At 41.7% G+C, this 19,416-nt stretch overlaps 1 protein-coding gene across 1 annotated transcript in view; it reads right to left on the bottom strand.

Annotated features, from left to right (window-relative positions):
* Nucleotides 1-19,416, bottom strand: part of bnip3 (BCL2 interacting protein 3) — a 58,275-nt gene that overhangs the window by 6,398 nt on the left and 32,461 nt on the right. The window contains exons 3-5 of the mRNA XM_080205604.1: nucleotides 6,680-6,764; nucleotides 2,106-2,212; nucleotides 1,452-1,601 (exon numbers count right to left, since the gene is read on the bottom strand). Coding sequence (XP_080061730.1) covers nucleotides 1,452-1,601; nucleotides 2,106-2,212; nucleotides 6,680-6,764 — 342 coding nt within the window. The remainder of the gene's footprint in view (nucleotides 1-1,451; nucleotides 1,602-2,105; nucleotides 2,213-6,679; nucleotides 6,765-19,416) is intronic.

The raw sequence follows: 19,416 nt of genomic DNA, 5'->3' as shown, positions 1-19,416 counted from the left end.
TTTAGCCACTCTTTTCCAAGAGGTATTTTACATACTCGTAAAAACTTTTACTATGTTTTTAATATTTTGTGCTAGTTTACTTTCATAATCTATCTTTCCTTTCTTTATTATTCTTATAGTTCTTTGTTTTTTTAAAGCTTTCCCAATCTTCTAGTTCACCACTAATTGTGGCCACTCTGTATGCATTGTTTTTTAATTTGATGTTCTCCTTTATTTCCTTAGTTATCCCTTTTCTAACATTCCTCCTTTTCATTGAATATATTTTGCTGAGTACTGAAAAAAAACTCCTTAAAAATCCTCCACTGTTCCTGTTAATCTAAAGGGAACTAGAGTTCCTCTACCACCGAGGTCAAACAACTCTGAGCACATCCATCATTTGTTGGGAAAAGATTTCCTCCCTCTCAAGAGTCTTTTTAAAACATACGGACCTCAAACTTTCACTGGGTTCACCAGATCTCCGATTGGAAGTCTGGCAGAAACACAGGAAAATGGCTAAAAATGGGCATTTTCTTTAGTTTCTGCTAATCTCCCGGTATATCTGTCTACAGGTAAAATTTTTAAGCAAACTTCAGATTAATAAAGACTAAAAAAAATCTGTGACAAAAAGTCTTACTGTTCTTTGATTTGCACATAAGAACATAATAACCTTACTCCTGCTCCTGTTTCTTATGAAAATAAACACGTGGCTATGACAAATTTCCTCTGGTTAAGGATAGGGCAAGTTTATTTGTATTTTATATATTTACAACATGACTCTTTGGAGTAGGAAGAGGTGAAGGGGTAGAAATTTGACTGTGGTTCTTTGATTTCCCACTGTAAATACAATGAAAATCCTGGGGAATGGTGCTATGTATTCAGGGTGCATAGTCCGTTAAGGGATCAAATCATGTGACCCTTCTGGGTGGTCTTAAAATCTGGCCAGGGACTGCCTGGGGCAGCAGAGTTGAAGCCTGCAAGATACAATAAATGAAATACCTAATTTTCCCGACATTTGGCTGGAGATTGAGTTCTTTGAGTCCAAAAGAGGTGAATACGTTAGTGGATCCCGTAGATTTGCTGGGTTTGGGCAGAAACTACGACGTGGAAATCAGTTCTGCATGCTGGAAGATCTCACAACTAGCTGTGTGACGGTCAACAAGTCTGTATGCAGGTTTGCAGATGGATTGCATAAAGCATTCCCAATGGATCAAAAGGAAGCAAAGGGCTGATAACAGCAGAAACCTCAGCTTCGCTGACAAAGTTGTTCTTTTTTTCAATTGTTAAATGACATGTTAATGTTAAAACTGAATGCCAAAGTAAATTTTGAACCAGATGCAGCACAAATGTGCTCAATTTTCACCAAATATCTAAAGTTGGACAGGAGAAAGAAGCTCGTTCTATAAACATTTGAATCAGTGTAATAAATAGATCCTGATGCACTCTAACATGGAAATGGCTGGATGGTTACTTACCCCAAACCAATGGCTAATATGTGAGAGATGAGCAATGAAGGTAGGAAGACTTTCAGAAATTCAGCTGAGAAAATGCCACCTTTTTTCATGACTCCTGTGTTCCTCATACTCAGAGTGGCAGAACGCTTTGGGTGTTTGAACTGGAATTCCCTATTTCAGAAAACACAATTTTGCTCATACTGTATTGTCAGAAATAAGGCAAAGTAACACAAATAATCAGTGTTACAACAAAATAAAGCCTTTTGGCACATCAATTACATGCTGATTTTTTTTTTTAAATTTGAAGCACCCAGTCTAATCTCACTTTCCTGCCTGCCCCCCACCATTTAAATCTCCTATTTTTGAAGCAATTACCTAATTCTACATTAAAAAAATGCACTTTTGTTTAGTAGTTATTGGCAGAGAATTCCAAATTTTGGCCACCGTTAGTACAAAGATTTTTTCAAATAGTTCTTAAATGCTTTTTGTGGCTATTTATGCCCCATGCTTACCAACAGAAATAATCAATTTTAATTTATCCCACCAACATCTTTCATAATTTCAACATCTCTGTGTAATAGGGCTATCAACCCTCCAGAATTTGTCTCCATTTTGTTGATCCAATATCTGAGAATCATGTTGTGGAGATGCAGTAATTAGCTGAGGGACACTTACTTCGGTGGGATATTCTCTGGCCTGCTTGACCAATCCCAGATCCAATCAGCATTTTTCTTCATTATATTTTCAACCTCTCTCTTTCTCTCAAGATAATCCTCCTCAGACTGAATAAAGAGATAATGAAAATATTATCAGATACATATCCATCATATACCATCTGATTATAAATGCAAATCTATCATTTTGGAAAAAGCAAACAACTGTTTCAGTCTAATTTTAACAGAGAAATTAAGCGTCTATCTTAATCTCCTCAAAATGAGTTGAACTTAATGACCATGATGGTGGCCCCAAGACTGGACAGAAAGCTGGGGCAACCCAATTGCGGCCATTTCTGGGAGCTCAAATGCAACGGATGCCCATCAGACACTTAACTGTTTGGTATAAAGGCTTTTTACACGGAGTATGGAACTTGCTGCCAGGGAAGGTAGTCGAAGCAGATATGATAGTGATTTGTAAGGGGCGTCTGGACAAATGCATGAATAGGATGGGAATAGAAGGATATGGTTCCCGGAAGCATAGGGGGTTTTAGTTCAGTTCGGCAGCATAGTCGGTGCAGCTTGGAGGGCTGAAAAGTCTGTTTCTGTGCTGTAATTTCCTTTGTTCTTTGCTTTGTTTCTTTACAGATGAAGATCCCACCTGCAGGAGCTGCTAGCCACTTGGAGTGCTGGCAATCCTTCACTCCCAGTGTCAGCACCAGGAGCAGTGGCCACTGTTGGTTTGCAGTCAGCCTAGACCAGCAAGAATGGAGGAGGATCTAGAATTCAGGCAAATGTTTGGGGGTATCCAGGGTTAGTCATACTGGCCCAGGTGGGGGGAGCAAAGGTTTCCTTTTTGCCGACCAACCTTTGCCAATGGGACAGCCCTCCATGGTGGGAAGAAGTCCTTAATTTGTCGTTAATATACATGATGAAATTGGAGGGAGTTGGGAAAGTGAAGGGCACTCCTCCACCTGCCCCAACTACTCCAACCCCGCCATACATAGAACACTACAGCACAAACAGGCTCTTCGGCCCACAAGTTGCGCCGATCACATCTATGCCTACCAAGCCCAAGAACTATCTGTAACTCCCAATCCCATTAGTTCCCATATACTCATTCAGAAGTCTTTTAAAAGACCCCAGCGAGTTCGCCTCTACCACCACTGACGGTAGCCGATTCCACTCACTTACCACCCTCTGAGTAAAAAACTTACCCCTTACGTCTCCTCTGTACTTGCTTCCCAGCACCTTAAACCTGTGTCCTCTCGTAGTGACCATTTCAGCCCTGGGAAATAGCCTCCGAGAATCCACCTATCTATTCCTCTCAACATTTTATAAACCTCTATCAGGTCGCCTCTCAACCTTCGTCTCTCCAGGGAGGAGACCGAGCTCCCTCAACCTATCTTCGTAAGGCATGCCTCCCAATCCAGGCAACATCCTTGTAAATCTCCTCTGCACCCTCTCAATAGCTTCCACATCCTTCCTGCAGTGAGGCGACCAGAACTGCGCACAGAACTCCAAGTGGGGTCTGACAAGGATCTTATAAAGTTGCAGCATTACCTCCCGACTCCTAAACTCAATCCCTCGATTAATGAAGGCCAGTACGCCATACGCCTTCTTAACCACCTCCTCCACCTGCGAGGTCGATTTAAGAGTCCTATGGACCCAGACCCCAAGATCCTTCTGCTCTTCAACACAGCTAAGACTCCTACCCTTGATATTGTACTCTTGCAACCCATTGGTCCTGCTAAACTGGACCACTACACATTTATCCGCGTTGAAGTCCATAAACAGCCCAAAGGCAGAATTTAATTCTGTCCAATGTAATTTGGCAGCTCCATTCAGATTTTGAAATTTATAGTTCAGTAAAGTTTATTTATTAGTCACAAGTAGGTTTAAATTCTCACTGCAGTGAAGTTACTATAAATATCTCCTAGTCGCCACATTCCGTTGCCTGCCTGGGTCAATGCACCTAACCAGCATGTCTTTGGGACTGAGAGAGGAAACCAGAACACTCGGAGGACACCCACGCAAACACATAAGAACATAAGAAATAGGAGCAGGAGTAGGCCATCTAGCCCTTCGAGCCTGCCCTGTCATTCAATAAGATCATGGCTGATCTGTAGTGGATCAGTTCCACTTTCCCGCTTTCTCCCCATAACCCTTAATTCCCTTGCCTACCAAAAACCTATCTACCCGTGTCTTAAATATATCTAGCGAGGTAGCCTCCACCACTTCAACAGGCAGAGAATTCCAGAGATTCACCACCCTTTGAGTGAAGAAGTTCCTCCTCAACTCTGTTCTAAACTGCGCCCCCCACCCCCCTTATCTTGAGGCTGTGCCCTCTAGTCCTGCTGTCCTTTCTGAGCGGGAAGAATCTCTCTACCTCTACCCTATCCATCCCCTTCATTATCTTATACGTCTCTATAAGATCCCCCCTCATCCTTCTAAACTCCAACGAGTACAGACCCAGTCTATTCAGCCTCTCTTCATAGTCCAACCCCCTCATCTCCGGTATCAGCCTAGTGAACCTCCTCTGCACTCCCTCCAAGGCCAAAAATATCCTTGCGCAAGTGCGGCGACCAAAACTACACACAGTACTCCAGCTGCGGCCTCACCAGTGCCCTGTACAGTTGCAGCAAGACCTCCCTGCTTTTATATTCTATCCCCCTCGCTATAAAGGCCAGCATCCCATTCGCCTTCTTGATCACCTGCTGCACCTGCAGACTGGGTTTTTGCGACTCGTGCACAAGGACCCCCAGGTCCCTCTGCACCGGAGCACGCTGCAGCTTTTCGCCCTTTAAATAGTAATCCCTCCTACTATTATTCCTGCCAAAGTGGATAACCTCACATTTGCTAACATTGTACTCCATCTGCCAGGTCCTCGCCCACTCGCTCAGCCTATCTAGATCCCTCTGCAGACTTTCCACACCCTCCGCACAATTTGCTTTTCCACTTGTCGTCGTGTCATCAGCAAATTTCGACACCCTACACTCAGCCCCCTCCTCCAGATCATCTATATAAATGGTAAATAGTTGAGGTCCCAGCACCGATCCCCGCGGCACTCCACTAGTCACCAACCGCCAATCAGAATAGCACCCATTGATACCAACTCTCTGCCTCCTATTAGACAACCAATCCTCTATCCACGCTAACACCTTACCCCCAACTCCATGCCCCCTATCCTTCTGAAGCAACCTCTTGTGCGGCACCTTATCAAATGCCTTTTGAAAATCGAGAAACACCACATCCACCGGTTCCCCTCTGTCTACCACAGGGAGAGCGTGCAAATTCCATACAGACAGTGACCCAACTGGGAATCGAACCTGGGTCCCTGGCGCTAAGAGGCAGCAGTGCTAACCACTGTGCCACCATACTGTTGCAGGACATACCTAGAAATAAGTACTAACGTTACTGAATTACAGAAGTGTTACAGCATAGAAGGAGGCCATTCAGCCTGTTGTATCTGTGCTGGCTCTTCAAAGGAGCCATTCACCTAATGTTACTCCCCTGCTTTCTCCCTGTAGCCCTGCACGTTCTTATTTTTCAGATATGCAAGCATTATACTAATAGTTCCTTTCAGCTACCTTTTGAAAATGGGCGATTATTTCAAATTGATTTTAGTAATCTCCTGGGGTCTTGACAAATTTATTTCATGTACTTGATTTAACTTCTTTTGATCAAAAATACCAAAAAGAGTTGTGCAACATTTGTACAGAATTAACACAGCTCACAGCATGTGCTACCATCAAATACTTTTTGTATGAGTAATGACATTTGATCACCATTTTCTAAGCTCATTTTAAATGGTTTTTAATGATGATAACAGCTTTTTTTAAAGTGTCCCTTTAACATTGACCTTTATTTTCCATTACAGCGACAATTAAAAATACACCTGGATAGTTATTACATATTTGCAATGCCTAGTAATACGTTAAACATCCTGCAACTGTGTATAATTTCTGTTAATACTTTCCACTGTAAGTTACAATGCCCATATTTGTAATGGTAACTGCCTAACTAAATCTGTCATACTATAATTATACCCCTCCATTAACATATCCTCTGCCATCTCCTAGTCTTTATAATGCATCTGTGATTTTGCAAATTGAGTGCTATTTATTAGTACCGTCAATTATTGTTATTTCCCTGTAACTACATTTGACTAGTTCTGACATGCAGCTTTGCGTTGTGAATGAATGGTTGATTTTCCAAGCTTCCAATGCCAGAACTGTGCCAACTATGACTGGAGAATTTGTTAAATGATTAGTTTAAAGAAATCACGTGTAGTCTGGAATTTTGTCACTAGCAATAACGTGAGAAAGTCCAATGTTCTACATTAAAGAATAAACAGCATAATATTCAGCATAATTATGTGATGGTAACTGTTATCAGTGTTACTGGTTTTGGCCAATGTTCTTCAACTTCCACTTTTTCAACTATGACATCTACTTGGATCATTTGCGAACACTTTACAAGTTTGCAAATAAATTGAAGGCAATTTTGGTCAGATTTTAATTGAAGTGTTAACAATTCCATTATAGAAGCATGATGTGTTTTTAACGATGAAATAATTTGCTCAATTTTTCTCACCTGCGAACTGTTCTTCTCTCCATTGCTATGTGTATCCACCTCTGAACTGCAGCGAGGCTGCTGAGGAGTCAATGAACGTGGAGGGCTACAGAGAATCAAAATAAATAATTCAGAAATTGCAATGTTACACTAGAAATGTAAAATATTGGCTTTAAAGAAAAAACTACTGTAACTGAAAATCACATTTTAAGTGCAGCTTCTGTAAAACAATCTGCATTTCCAGTAGTAAAACTTGTGCAAATATATTTGTAATACCAATTTCACATTTTAATCCTCAAAAGCTGAAACCCCATTAATATGTCTAAATAGTTCGAGAATGCTAGTGTAATGTGTTGCATTTTAGAGAACTAACTTGATCTTTGTTTTGTTAATTTCAATGAAACGACATATGGACAGGTTTAATGAAGGGCTGACATTTCGTCTAACAGATAACCACCAAGCAGTACCCTAAAGATGATACTTACTGGTTCTGTACGTTGCACAGCCTACACAGTTGAAGATAGGTTTGGGGGCAAAAGAAGTAGATCTTTGTTTTCTTGAATTCAGTTAAAAATAACAGTTACAAATAGCTTATCAATCATGTGCCCATATTCTGCAGGGATGTCAACACAAAATCTCTCCTTTTTTAATTTAAGCACCATCTTCATTAGCCTGGCTTGATTTTACTGACACTATAGACAGAATTAGAGAGATGACACTGAGTAGAAGGGTATAGCAACAAACATATTGAATAGAACCAAAGCTCACTCAAGTTTTAACCTATCATTTTACAATGCCTGAATCTCTCAATTTATTTGAAAGCCTTATTTACTCACTTACAATTAATCATAATGATTTAAGCCATACAAAAAAATAATTATTCTATGTTAGGCTTTTAATATTTTAAACACTACTTCTCATTGTACATATTCAAAGTTCTATGTTTTTGCTTTCGCCATACAAGTTGGCAAGAGCAGTGTGAAGTGATTAAGCCTTTAGGTGGTTTACTTTCAGCCTTAAGGGATAATGGGGAAGAAACACCTTTGCATTGCACCGTATTAAATTGATTCCCAGGGGACAGGCAGCACTGTAGACCCATGCAGAGTCCAACAGCAGAAGGATGCCGTATAGACCACACAGGAACTGATACAAGTCTGTTTAAAAACAGTACTATGTAAATTAATTTCTCTGTTTATAAGGACATCAAGAGGTCACTACACAGACTCACGTAACCTGAAAAAACCAAAAGCAACCGGTTGAAACCAGATGGGCACCTAGAATTTTCCATTTTCACCAACTAGATAAGCACATCACATCAATATCAAGTGCAACACACCTATGTGAAGTAATTCAGTCCAAGTAGTTGTCAACTCTAACCACAGTCTACAATTGTACACCACAATGAATGACCTACTCCATCTATCTTTTTGACTGCTGGAAGGAATAGTTCTGTGATGCATTTTACATTGAACATAAACGACTGGCATAGTCAATAAAAAAAGAGGTGAGTCTTCTCCCACCGTTGATTTAAATTCAGCTCTCAAAAGTACAAGAATAGTGTTGACCCAATACAACATCCAGACCCTAATATTTCTCATTTTTAACTCCAAGGAGGTATGCAGCCTTACGTGAAATATTACATCAACATTCTTTTGCTGCCATTTCCCATTCCTGCCCTGTATTCCTTTGCAAGGAATACCAGCATCTACTTGGTTGCAGTTTTCTTGGCTGCTGTTGAGGTGTGAGAAAACATATGTCGTGGAGTTGGAGATTGAGACATGGTTCCAGTCTTGTCTCCTAATAAATTACTAAAACACACTAACTGGCAGCACTCGGGTCTCCTACATTAGCCTTTTAAATTCTCTTTCAAATTATTGAGTTTCTTTACTCATGCAAGAACCATTAGAATCAACATTAAGCACACAATATGTGGATTATTATCACAGATTATGTGTGAAACAATTTTAATGTGATACTATGTACAGAATATATTAGGCTCCTGGGTACAATTTCAGGCAAAAGTCCCACAATTTGGTAAATGAGCAGCAGATGGATCGTGGATATGAAAATTAAACAGCACATATCGAAGACAGAAATGTTTCACAGTAACAACAACAACAATCCAGGGAACAGCACTGTGGGCTCTGTGAAATGACGCTGGTGCTGTCACTGTTGAGGTTATTAACGTGCCTGTGCATGAAAGAACAGGTTTTGCGCCATGGCACAAGGCCAGTTTATATACATAAATTATTGGTGCTGCTGGGGCATCTCCATGCTTGGAGCAACAGGACTGTTTTGTCAGATGCCAGGAACAGCTGCTGACTGCTCAGGGTGCACTCAATGGGGTAGGGGTACATAAAGTGTCTTAGAACGGATAGTGGGCATCAGTGAGGCACTCGTGGGAGTACTGTTCCTGATTTATAGGCAGATTTCCTTTTCGTACCTGATCCAACTGAGCTCCAGCACACAGGATGCCTCCCACTGTAATAGCAGCTCATAGCTATGTTACATTGCAGTCTACTAACCCTCTTATCTGAGGCAAAAACATGAGTAACACAAAGCAAACACTTAAGAAACCAATGTATTTGAAGTGAAATAGTTCAGAATAGCTATCTGTCACTTTCTAGTAAAACCCACGTCCAATAAGAAAATTGGACTAGTGTCACAACTCCCTAGAGGGGCAGTTGAGGTGGTTATGAGCATATTCTGACAGCTTAGCTAAGGAAGGTTTGACTTTAACAGGCAGATAGAAGGTCCCTATGTGGAAGAGCAAAGGAGAAATGGAAACACTGCTTTAAGGAAAAACTACATGACAGTGAGCTCATGGGAGAAAGCAAATGATAAGATCATTGAACAGTCGACACACATAAAAAACCCAACTGTCAAGTGAATGGGATAAAAGGCAAAAGATTGAACAGAACCTACAATGTGAATTGTTCATTCTGTTCCATGCTGAATCTCAAATACTGACATTTAATAGCTAAATAATGAAAATTTCGGAGTGAAAAAAGAAAATTATAAGTAAATAGATGGACAAAGTACTTCAGTAAGTGAAGTAATGAAGTGGATGCAGTGTATGAGATCATTAGTGTGAGAAAATTAACAAGAGCATAAGTAATAGAAGCAGTAGGTCATATGGTCCCTCAAGCCTGCTTCACCCTTCAATAAGACCCTGATTTTTACATCAATTCCACTTTCCTGCTCAATCCCATTAACCTTAATTCCCTTTGTGCCCAAAGATCTATCGGTCTCAATCCTGGATGTACTCAATGACTGAGCACCCACTGTTCTCTAGAGTTTAGAATTCCTAAGATCCACAAACCTCTGAGTGAAGAATTTCTTTCCATCTCAGTCCTAAATGGCAAGCCCTTATCCTGAGATGATGAGGTAAATTTTAACTCAATCTGCTCACAGCAAGGCAGACTAGCTGCACGTCAGGACTTTAAGAGGTTTGAGCAGTGATTTTTTTTTCCCCAGTGGGTTTTTAACTGAGACAAAGCATGAGCATTCTCTTGCAGGTTTCCTGGTCAACTGGAGCGGGCAGGCAGGCATGATGATCGCCGTCTAAGCCTGACTATTGAAGCTTCACTCTTTCCATTAGCCAGGTGCAGACTGCCCAAGCCCTACTACGTGACCCTCAAAGACAATTTTTAAAATGTCACTCAACCAGCTACTGATTCGAGGGCCAGAGAGCCACGGTGGAGGGTCAGGGGAGCAGAGATACCAGGAAGCAGGGCCCAGTGAGTACTGATGATATGGAGCAGAGGTGACAGGGAGTGGAACCCAAACATTCAGAGGAGAGCCCCAGGCACGCTGGAGCGAGCAGTGTTATAGACAACTGGAGTAGAGCCCAGGTTGATGGAGCAGGACATGAGAAAGCAACAGCAAAACTTATTGGCGTCTGAATAAGTGAGTGGCCGAAGATTGTGATGGGGGAGGGGGGGAAACGATAGAGTGCGAAGGGGGGCTGATAGTAGCAAGTCACTCCCATCCATCATAGTGATGGTCACAAGTGTGATATTGTTCCCTCTCAACACATTCAACTGCACATTCTCATAATTCTCTTCCTTCATTCCTTGCAGAGAAAGTGCATAATACCACAGAATGGCAGGGAACTCAGGACGGCCCCTCGGTCATCAGAATCCTGACCTCCAAGAAGGCCAATACACAAAAATAAATGGAGCTTTGGCATGCATTGCCACTGGCAATGGAGAGACAGGGCTCTCCCAGGTACCTGGTGACAGAGTTAGAGATCACACAGAATACATGCAACATTAACTCATGTTGACTTAAAAAAAATGATGACCTGCACAATAAGGACTGAAAATCCTCTCACATCATCAGGTCTGATCAGAGCTGAACCAGACCAAAAAAAAGGACAGAGGCTGGGAATTCTGCAGCAAGAAACTCTTTTCCTAACTCTCCAAGGCCTGTCCACCATTTACGAGGCATGTAATGGAATACCCTCCATTTGCCTGAATGCATGCAGTTCAAACAACACCATTCAAGACAAAGCAATGCACTTGATTGCACCCCATCCACAACCTTAAACATTCACTCCTTCCACCACTGACATACATTGGCAGCTGTGTGTCCATCTACAAAGTGCACTGCAACAACTCACTTTGACGCACCTTCCAAACCCACAACTTCTACCACCTAGAAGGACAACAGCAGCTGTTACATTGGAACATTATCATCTGCAAGTTCTCCTTCAAATCACACACCATCCTAACTTGGAAATCCCTGTCAGGCAGTACACTGGGAAGACCATGCAGATGCTACCACAACGGATGAATGAACACCGCTCGACAATCACCAGGCAAAAATGTTCCCTTCCTGTCGGGGAACACTTCAGCAGTCACGGGCATTCAACCTCTGATCTTCAGGTAAACGTTCTCCAAGGCAGCCTTCACGACAAATGACGTTGAAGAGCAGAGACTGATAACCAAGTTCTGCACGCATGAGGATGGCCTCAACTGGGATCTTGGGTTCATGTCACATATCTGTAACCACCACGACTTGCCTGGGCTTGCAAAATCTCATTAACTGTCCTGGCTGGAGACAATACACACCTCTTTAACCTGTGCTTAACCCTCTCTCCACTCACATTATCTGTGCCTTTAAGACTAGATTACTTGTAAAGACTAGCATTCTGACCATTATCTTGTAAATTGAGTTTGTGTCTACATATGTCCTGTTTGTGAACACAACTTGTCACTCACCTGAAGAAGGAGCAACACTCCAAAAGTTTGTGCTACCAAATAAATCTGTTGGACTTTAACCTGGTGTTGTGAGGCTTCTTACTATGCTTACCCCAGACCAACGCCAGCATCTCCACATCAAGATTAAAATTCACCCTTTCTCCCACGGTGGAGGAGTCAATTACTAGGGGACATATGTATAAGGTGCGAGGGGCAAGGTTTAAAGATGTACAAGGCAAGTTTTTAAACACAGGGGGTGCTGGGTGCCTGGAACTCGCTGCGAGGGAGGTAGTTGAGTGCAGATATGAAAGGATTTTTAAGGAACATCTTGACAGATACATGATTAGGATGGGAATTGAGGGATATGGTGCCCAGAAGGGTAGGGGGGTTTGGGTCAGTTGGGTAGCATGGTCGTGCAAGCTTGGAGGGCTGAACAGCCTTTTCCTATGCTGTAATTTTCTTTGTTCTTTGAACCTTTGTCCTACGAACCCCAATGCTCGACTCTCCAGCCTTTGAACATCTACCCTGTCAAGCCCTATTATTTTGTGTTACTTCACAGATCAAGAGTACTCAGTGTCCCCTTTCAATATCACAGAAAGGTACAGGCACACCAGAATATTTTAAATATGGTAATTACAGGCTATATGAGCGTTTTTGTTTTCAAATATGCAGAGCTGAAAGATGTTCTATGCGCAGCCAATGTTATCAAATCCTCATCTTAATTAGCAACATTTAATGGTGTCTGTGAGTGACATTTTGCACCAACAAACTGAGGGAATCCATTAGTGTTGTATATGTATTTGCTGTTAAAGATGTTAGTAACCACAATCTTTATAAAATTGCTCATTATGTCTGGACAAATGAAAGTGGGTTTCATGATGATGCAGTGTCAGTGAGCTTAGGAAACATGAGACACAAGGTTGTGAATTGAAAAATGAGCAAAGCAGCTGCAAAAGAATAAGGGCCAGATGCTAAGGCTATGTTGCATCTCTACCTCAGGCTAGATGGTTTTTCCCATATCTTTCATGTAAAATCGAAAGCCTTAGTACTGACTAATGCTGTGATGCTCGAGCGCTGCAATAGGTACAGTTGAGAGAAACACTGATAATCCTGGCCGGGAAGTAGAGTGGAAATCAAGCCTTGTTGAAAAGATTAACCTGCTCCCTTTTAGATAACTTTATCAGGCTGTTAACCAATTAAATCAACTAATATTGTGTATGTTATTTACCTCATAACCTATCTTGATATTTCCATGTACCTCCTGACTGTATGACTTAAGTTTCTTGCCATTTGTTTTGTCTTTTTCCCCCTTATAAATTCCTATGCTCACACTTACGGTGTTTTCTTTGGTTAGCTTGACATATTGATTGCATAATCTGACCACTTACGTAATCCATTTGCCAGGCTCCCATAGTTCGCTCACAATGTGCTTTCTAAATTTATTTTTCGATCTCATGCTGTTTCCTCTTAGTAAAGTTTCTAATGTGCACACTAAAATAGAAGTTAAAATTACACATTTCACAATAAGATTGAATATATCGACTGAATTGTCTTTCAATTTCGAGGTCTCAGCTTCTCTCAGAAGCCCAGGCTTAGAGTTGAGACTTTTGCTGATTCACATCCTAACTAGGGGGATCAAAGACAGCCCTCTGGCCTTATTTTACTAATTCAGGTACTCTCCTACTTTTTACAAAATGACCTTCCACCTGCTAGAAAATGTGGGAGTGCAGTCTCAAGGCCAATTCCACTCAAGGCAGTGCAGTTACTTGGGGCGATGTTAAAATGGCATTAAGTCCCTCAGTCAGAGATGGAAGGGGCCTAACCTACTGTAAGCAGCCACTGCTGATATTTTTCAGGATTCCTTGAGGCACAGAGTCTTGCAAAGCTGATCATTTCTCCCACTGTGTTTGGGATCATAAATAGGCACAATACAGTTTTGGATACCTGGCTAAAGGAAGGATGTCAATGTCATCCTCACCCTGCTATGTAGCTTCAAATCAAGACATGGAGGGCGGTCACCTCCTTCATGAAATGCAGGCACCATTTACACTTCACCTGGATGAGGTGAAGGTGCAAGATGTGCTGGCTAAGACCTGCGATTGGGAGAGCTCCTCCCCCTTTTGCACGCCGCTCCCCTAATTGTGCTCCATTCCTACAAGATGCTGCAGCCCAAGAGGGACTGCAATTATAGCTCCCATTATTCAAGCAGATTTTCTCTTGCCGTATCTACCATATTCTCTGGCCTCTTTGTAAAGACAATAAGAAGTCTCACAACACCAGATTAAAGTCCAACAGGTATTGTGAGATTTCTTACTGTGTCTACCCCAGTCCAACACCCGCATCTCCATTCCTTGTAAAGATGCAGCAACGCTCTCTTGAAAATTCGGAAGGTTTGCAATACCCCTCCGATTACAATTAACACAGTATTTCTACTGTCTCTGCAGCAGCAAAATTAAGGCCAGAAGGTCAAGGCGAATGCATCTGACCTGGGAGTGCATAAAGTCTCGCAAAAAGATTTCAGGAGCGCTTCCTGACAGCATCAACTCGCATGCATATGATTTTGAATTTGGCAGGCATGTGCGTAAATCAGATACACACCTGCCAACAATTAAAGGACCAATTAAGGTCATTAAAGATCCAATCGACAACACTTTTATGCTGCCTGTACTAGATTAAGCTCATTATTTAGGAAAAACAATTGGGCACTTTCTGTATTTCCTCATCCAAGAGTGGATTAAAAAGCCCCCGGAGCAGCAGCAGTTTCTCTGTTTGTAGCTGTGTGAAGCTGCTTGAGTTTCCTATTTGTAGATTAGCATTTGAAGCATGACTTCCAGCATTTCAGAACTTCCCTGGAATGTTTTCTTGAGGACTGGAAGACAGCGTTCCATTATTTTCAAGACGCTAGTCCTCTGTATCTGAACCCAAGGGGATAGTGTAAATTGCTGGTGGGACTCTCTCTGAAGAGGAAGAGAGGGGCAGGAGGGACACGAGGCAAGTTATGTGAAGGCAGCATCTCAGGCAGAGACCTATATGAGGAGAGGCAGGGTCTCAGTTGGTGCAGTGCCAGCAGGGAGGCCGAGGCGGGAGGGGACGCCAAAGTCACCACTACCCAGAAGCTAGAAATGCGTCAACTACCTCCAAATGTCTGACATCCAGTGTCGCATGAGGCTTCACCTCATCAGGGACTCAATGACATCAATTTGCAACATGATGGTCCCAAAATTGCCTCCAACTACGGAGGTTTGGGGGAGGAGGGGTTTCACCCTATGCCAGTGGCACTGAAGGTCACAATGACACTAACCTTTACGCTTCATGTTTATTTCAGGACTTGTGCAGTGACTCTTATTCAGCCACATATAGTGTGTCAAGCTGGTGACCAATGTCATCTTCACACACCCATGTACTTTCATAACTACCAGGCAGACGAGGGCAGCCAGGCTGAGAGCGCATGAGAGATCGCAGTCATGGGCTGGGTTTTCCCACATCCAGGGTGCTATAGACTGCACACATGTAGCAATCAGGGTGCCAGCAGGACAGCCAATGACTTTCATCAACAGGAAGGGGTACCACTCAATGAACATGTAAATTGTCTGTGACAGGGCACAGATTCTGCAAGTAAATACCTATTATCCAGGGAACTCACATGATTTATACATCTTGCAGCACATTCTGATTCCAAAACTGTTTGTGGCTCCTACAAGATTGAATTGATGGCTCCTGGGTGACCAGGGCTATCCTGTGAAGCGATGGCTGATGGCCCAACTCTCCCACCCAAGAACTGAGGCAGAAGAGAGAGATAAAAGGAGTCATGCCTCCACAAGATTAGTGCTGGAGAGGAGTGTCGAACTACTTAAGATGCACTTGCAATGCCTTGACCGACCCGTTTGATCGCTACAACACCCACCAGAGCATATCTCCCTTGTATTGGCTGCATGCTGTGTCCTGCACAATCTAGCTTTGACAATAGGGAATTCAGCAGGGACTGAGGGAAGCAAGGCAGGACCACAAGCCAGAGAAGGTGACTCCAGTGATCAGAGGATGAGCCTGGGATCACATAGGGTGAAGACTTTGAGGCGGACAATATGAAATTCAGGGAGGTAGGAAAGCAAAAGATGCATTGATCCAGTGATCCTTCAGCTGGCAGGGGGAGGCCGACTCAATCCATTGACTATGTCTCACTCGCAATACAACTTTCCTTAAGAGTCTGCTCTGCAAGCTTTCACTGAACACATATCATGTCCATGTTATTGCCCTCTCAGTTAGGGTGCATTGTGCCAGAAACTTCTTGAATTAAGGGCTTACGTAGCACTGGTACAAGTGGTGCTAGTGCCAAATTTCAAAGCTGCAATATACTATAAGAAACAGTGGGGATGAAGAAACTGTAATAGCTTTTACTAGGAAAATTGATATAGTCGGCAAATTAAAAATTAAAAAACATAAAAAAAGTAAAGAATTAATTTGGCCAGGTTTCCAGCCTGAATGCTTGTACAGAAGGAGCGGCTCTATGTTGTAGAGAAAATGGTACTGGAAGCCTGATTCCTAAAGTCCCACCTCTGAACCTTGCCCCACCATTTTCACAGAGGTAGGAAAAGAACACGATGTAATTTGCACACCCGTAGTTCACGGAGACAACTGCACAAGTACAGCAATCTTTAGTCAGATCCAATATGGCCAGTGGAATTTCCAAAGCATGACTTGTAGACCAATGAGGAGAGAGACTAAAATTCATAGGGAACGACAAGGCCCTACCTCTGACCACCCGGGGCTTCAGTGATCTCCCACCCCAGCAAGGCCATACATCTGGTCTTTGCTGGTGGAGACCAGCTGTGATTCTCGCCGATGAGAGAACTGACCGGCAAGGGAGTAAATACAAATGAGCCCAGATGATGCCGAAAACATGTCATTCATATTTAAATGGGGTTTGCATGGCCGAGCTCAACTGCAAAACAGGGCAGGTATGATTACATGGGGAGAGAAACCGGGTGTGAACCTGATTTTTCATCTCTCATGCAGTCTTACTGGCTCGTCGTGCCAATCGATCAGCGCGTTGGGCTGGTTAGGTCACACCCAAAGTCCCAGTTTACCAAGCCCACTAGCACACATGGCAGCCCTTCTGCCAGCTCTGAATTGTTCTGGAGATCAGTGGCTTTCATATTACATCCTGCAGCTCCGCACCCCTCCCCTTCATCATCCGACCCAACAGAAACCTGATCCATGTTGGGGGGAGTTTTTCTTGAATTGGGTTCAATTGGGAATTCTCCCAACTGTGTGCTCCCAACCCAGGAGTGAAAGTTCAGGCCTCTGTCAGATGCATAATACTCTTTCAATCACAATACCAGACATTATTTGGTTCACTTTCTAAGCTGTTTTATTTCTGTGTTCTGTGGGTTTTGCCTACTGAGTATGATGAAAGTCACTTTGTAAAATCATTATTTTATAATTTACTTTCACAGGGGGTGTAAAGAACACAGGCACATAAGCCCACTTTAGTGTGCCCTTTACTTATCACAAAAGCATAAGCTCTGGCTAACCAGGGCTTAGGACCTCCCTTGCAGCCTGCTGGTGTCCAATAGCCAATTTTCAAAGGTTTCTCTCTCAAAGACCACAAAATGTTTCCAATGCTAAGCATTTGTGAGAAACTAGAGATGATAAATTAATTGTCCATTAAGTGGATCTCAATTAAATATCTTCCGACCATATACTGTAATTACTATCCACCTGCTGGCTGTTTCACAGTTCCACATGAAGCTGTTTCGGGAAACTCCCTCTTTTAGGCAAGATTTTTGCTATACTAATATCTTAGCATTGCTCACCTCAAAGTACTTTCCAAGAACAAATAGCTAACAAAAAGGGAGGAGGTAAAGTAGCTGTCCTTACTGTTGTCGGTAAAGAAAATAACTCAGCTGTCAGCAAATAAAAAATGGAACCCATAGAGACAAACATAAAAAATAAAAAAGGATCAGTGACACGAATTAGGATAGTCTACAAAGATCTCATTGTTTAAGACAAATGGAGGATGAAATATGCAAATGAGTAACAAAGAAAACAAAAAATGAAGGATTTCAACTATCCCAAAATTAATTGGACACAAGAGGGAAATAATGAGGATAAGTGATTGTAGTTCCTACAATGTGTGTTTGATTTCCTGTGTGCAAGAAGCCCAATAAGGAATAATTCACAACTGGATCTGTTAATGGGGAATGAACCAGAGCAGATAAATGTAAGGAAGATCTAGGCAATAGTGACCATAATAGCATGCAGTTTAGGAATAAAACTGTGAAGCTTATAAACATGAAAAAGGCCATAGTAATATATTGGAGAAAAACTGGTTTTGAGAGAGAGAACAAAATGAACACTGCTACTGGAAAACAGTGATGAAGAACAAGAATGCAAAACATTTAAAACAGAGTTTAGGGAAAACATATCCTGCTAAAAAACAAGAACAAACTAAACAGTTATGAAGCATTATGGATAAGTGAAGACAAAGAGAAAAAATATGGTAAGAAAAGGGACATACATTAAGTACACAGACAGCAGAGGTTGCAAGACATGGGTGAATATGAAAGATGAGCAGAAAAATCAGAAAAAAATATTTAGTGAGGCAGAGAGGTATTATGAAATTAAATGATCAGTGAATGTAAATCAGCAACTCATTCTACAGGGTACATGGATAAAAACTGGAAGTTGCAATAATATCAAATAATTACTGCGCTTTAGTATTTATAAAACGTCTGGTCCAGACAAACTGCATTGCAAAAGAATGCAGGGAAGGGCTACCTGAGATACTATTACAGGTTTAATTATTCATTAAAAAAAAGGTTAGTACTGAAAGACTATTAAATATCCCATCTTTAAGAAGGGCGATAAAGCTTGACAGAACTATAGACCAGTTTGCTTAACCCGGGTTAATAAAAAATAATGGAATGTCTACTAAAGGAGAAAATAGGAAAAGATTTAGAAACCAAAAATATAATAATGACCTGTCAGTATGGGTTTTAACAAAACGTCAAGCTTAACTAATCTCATTGAATTCTTTGAAGGTGTATTGGAGAGGATAGAGAAGGGTAGTGTAGTAGATGTAATATATCTAGGTTTCAAAATGGACTTTAATAAAGTACCACATAACAGTTCAGCCAATAAGATTACAATAGGAGGAATCAGAATACAAGTAACATAATGATTAGCTGCATACTGGCTGAAAGGCAGCAAGCAGAAAATAGTGATGAAAGATATCTATTTGGAGTGGTAGATGAAAGGAAGTCTCACAAGGAGCTATGCAAGGGCCAATGTTATTGACATTTTATATCAATGATTTAGATTTTGGAATCGTAAACAATATAGTTACATTTGCAGGTGACAAAAAATTGGGAGGGATAGTCAAAACTCAAGAATACTGCCCCAACTTACCTGAAGGCATTAATAATTTTAAATAATGGACATACAGTTGGCAAATTAATTTCAACACAGTTAAGTGTGAGGTATTACATTTTATTAAAGAAAATTAGGATTTCACACATTACATGAAAAAATAAGAACCTAAACGCGAAGGGGTCT

This window comes from Carcharhinus amblyrhynchos, chromosome 17 (genome assembly GCF_965287045.1).
Source record: "Carcharhinus amblyrhynchos chromosome 17, sCarAmb.v2.hapA, whole genome shotgun sequence".
Taxonomy (NCBI): Eukaryota; Metazoa; Chordata; class Chondrichthyes; order Carcharhiniformes; family Carcharhinidae; genus Carcharhinus; species Carcharhinus amblyrhynchos.
The sequence above is the reverse complement of the archived record's forward strand: the minus strand, read 5'-3'. Positions and strand labels throughout refer to the sequence as shown.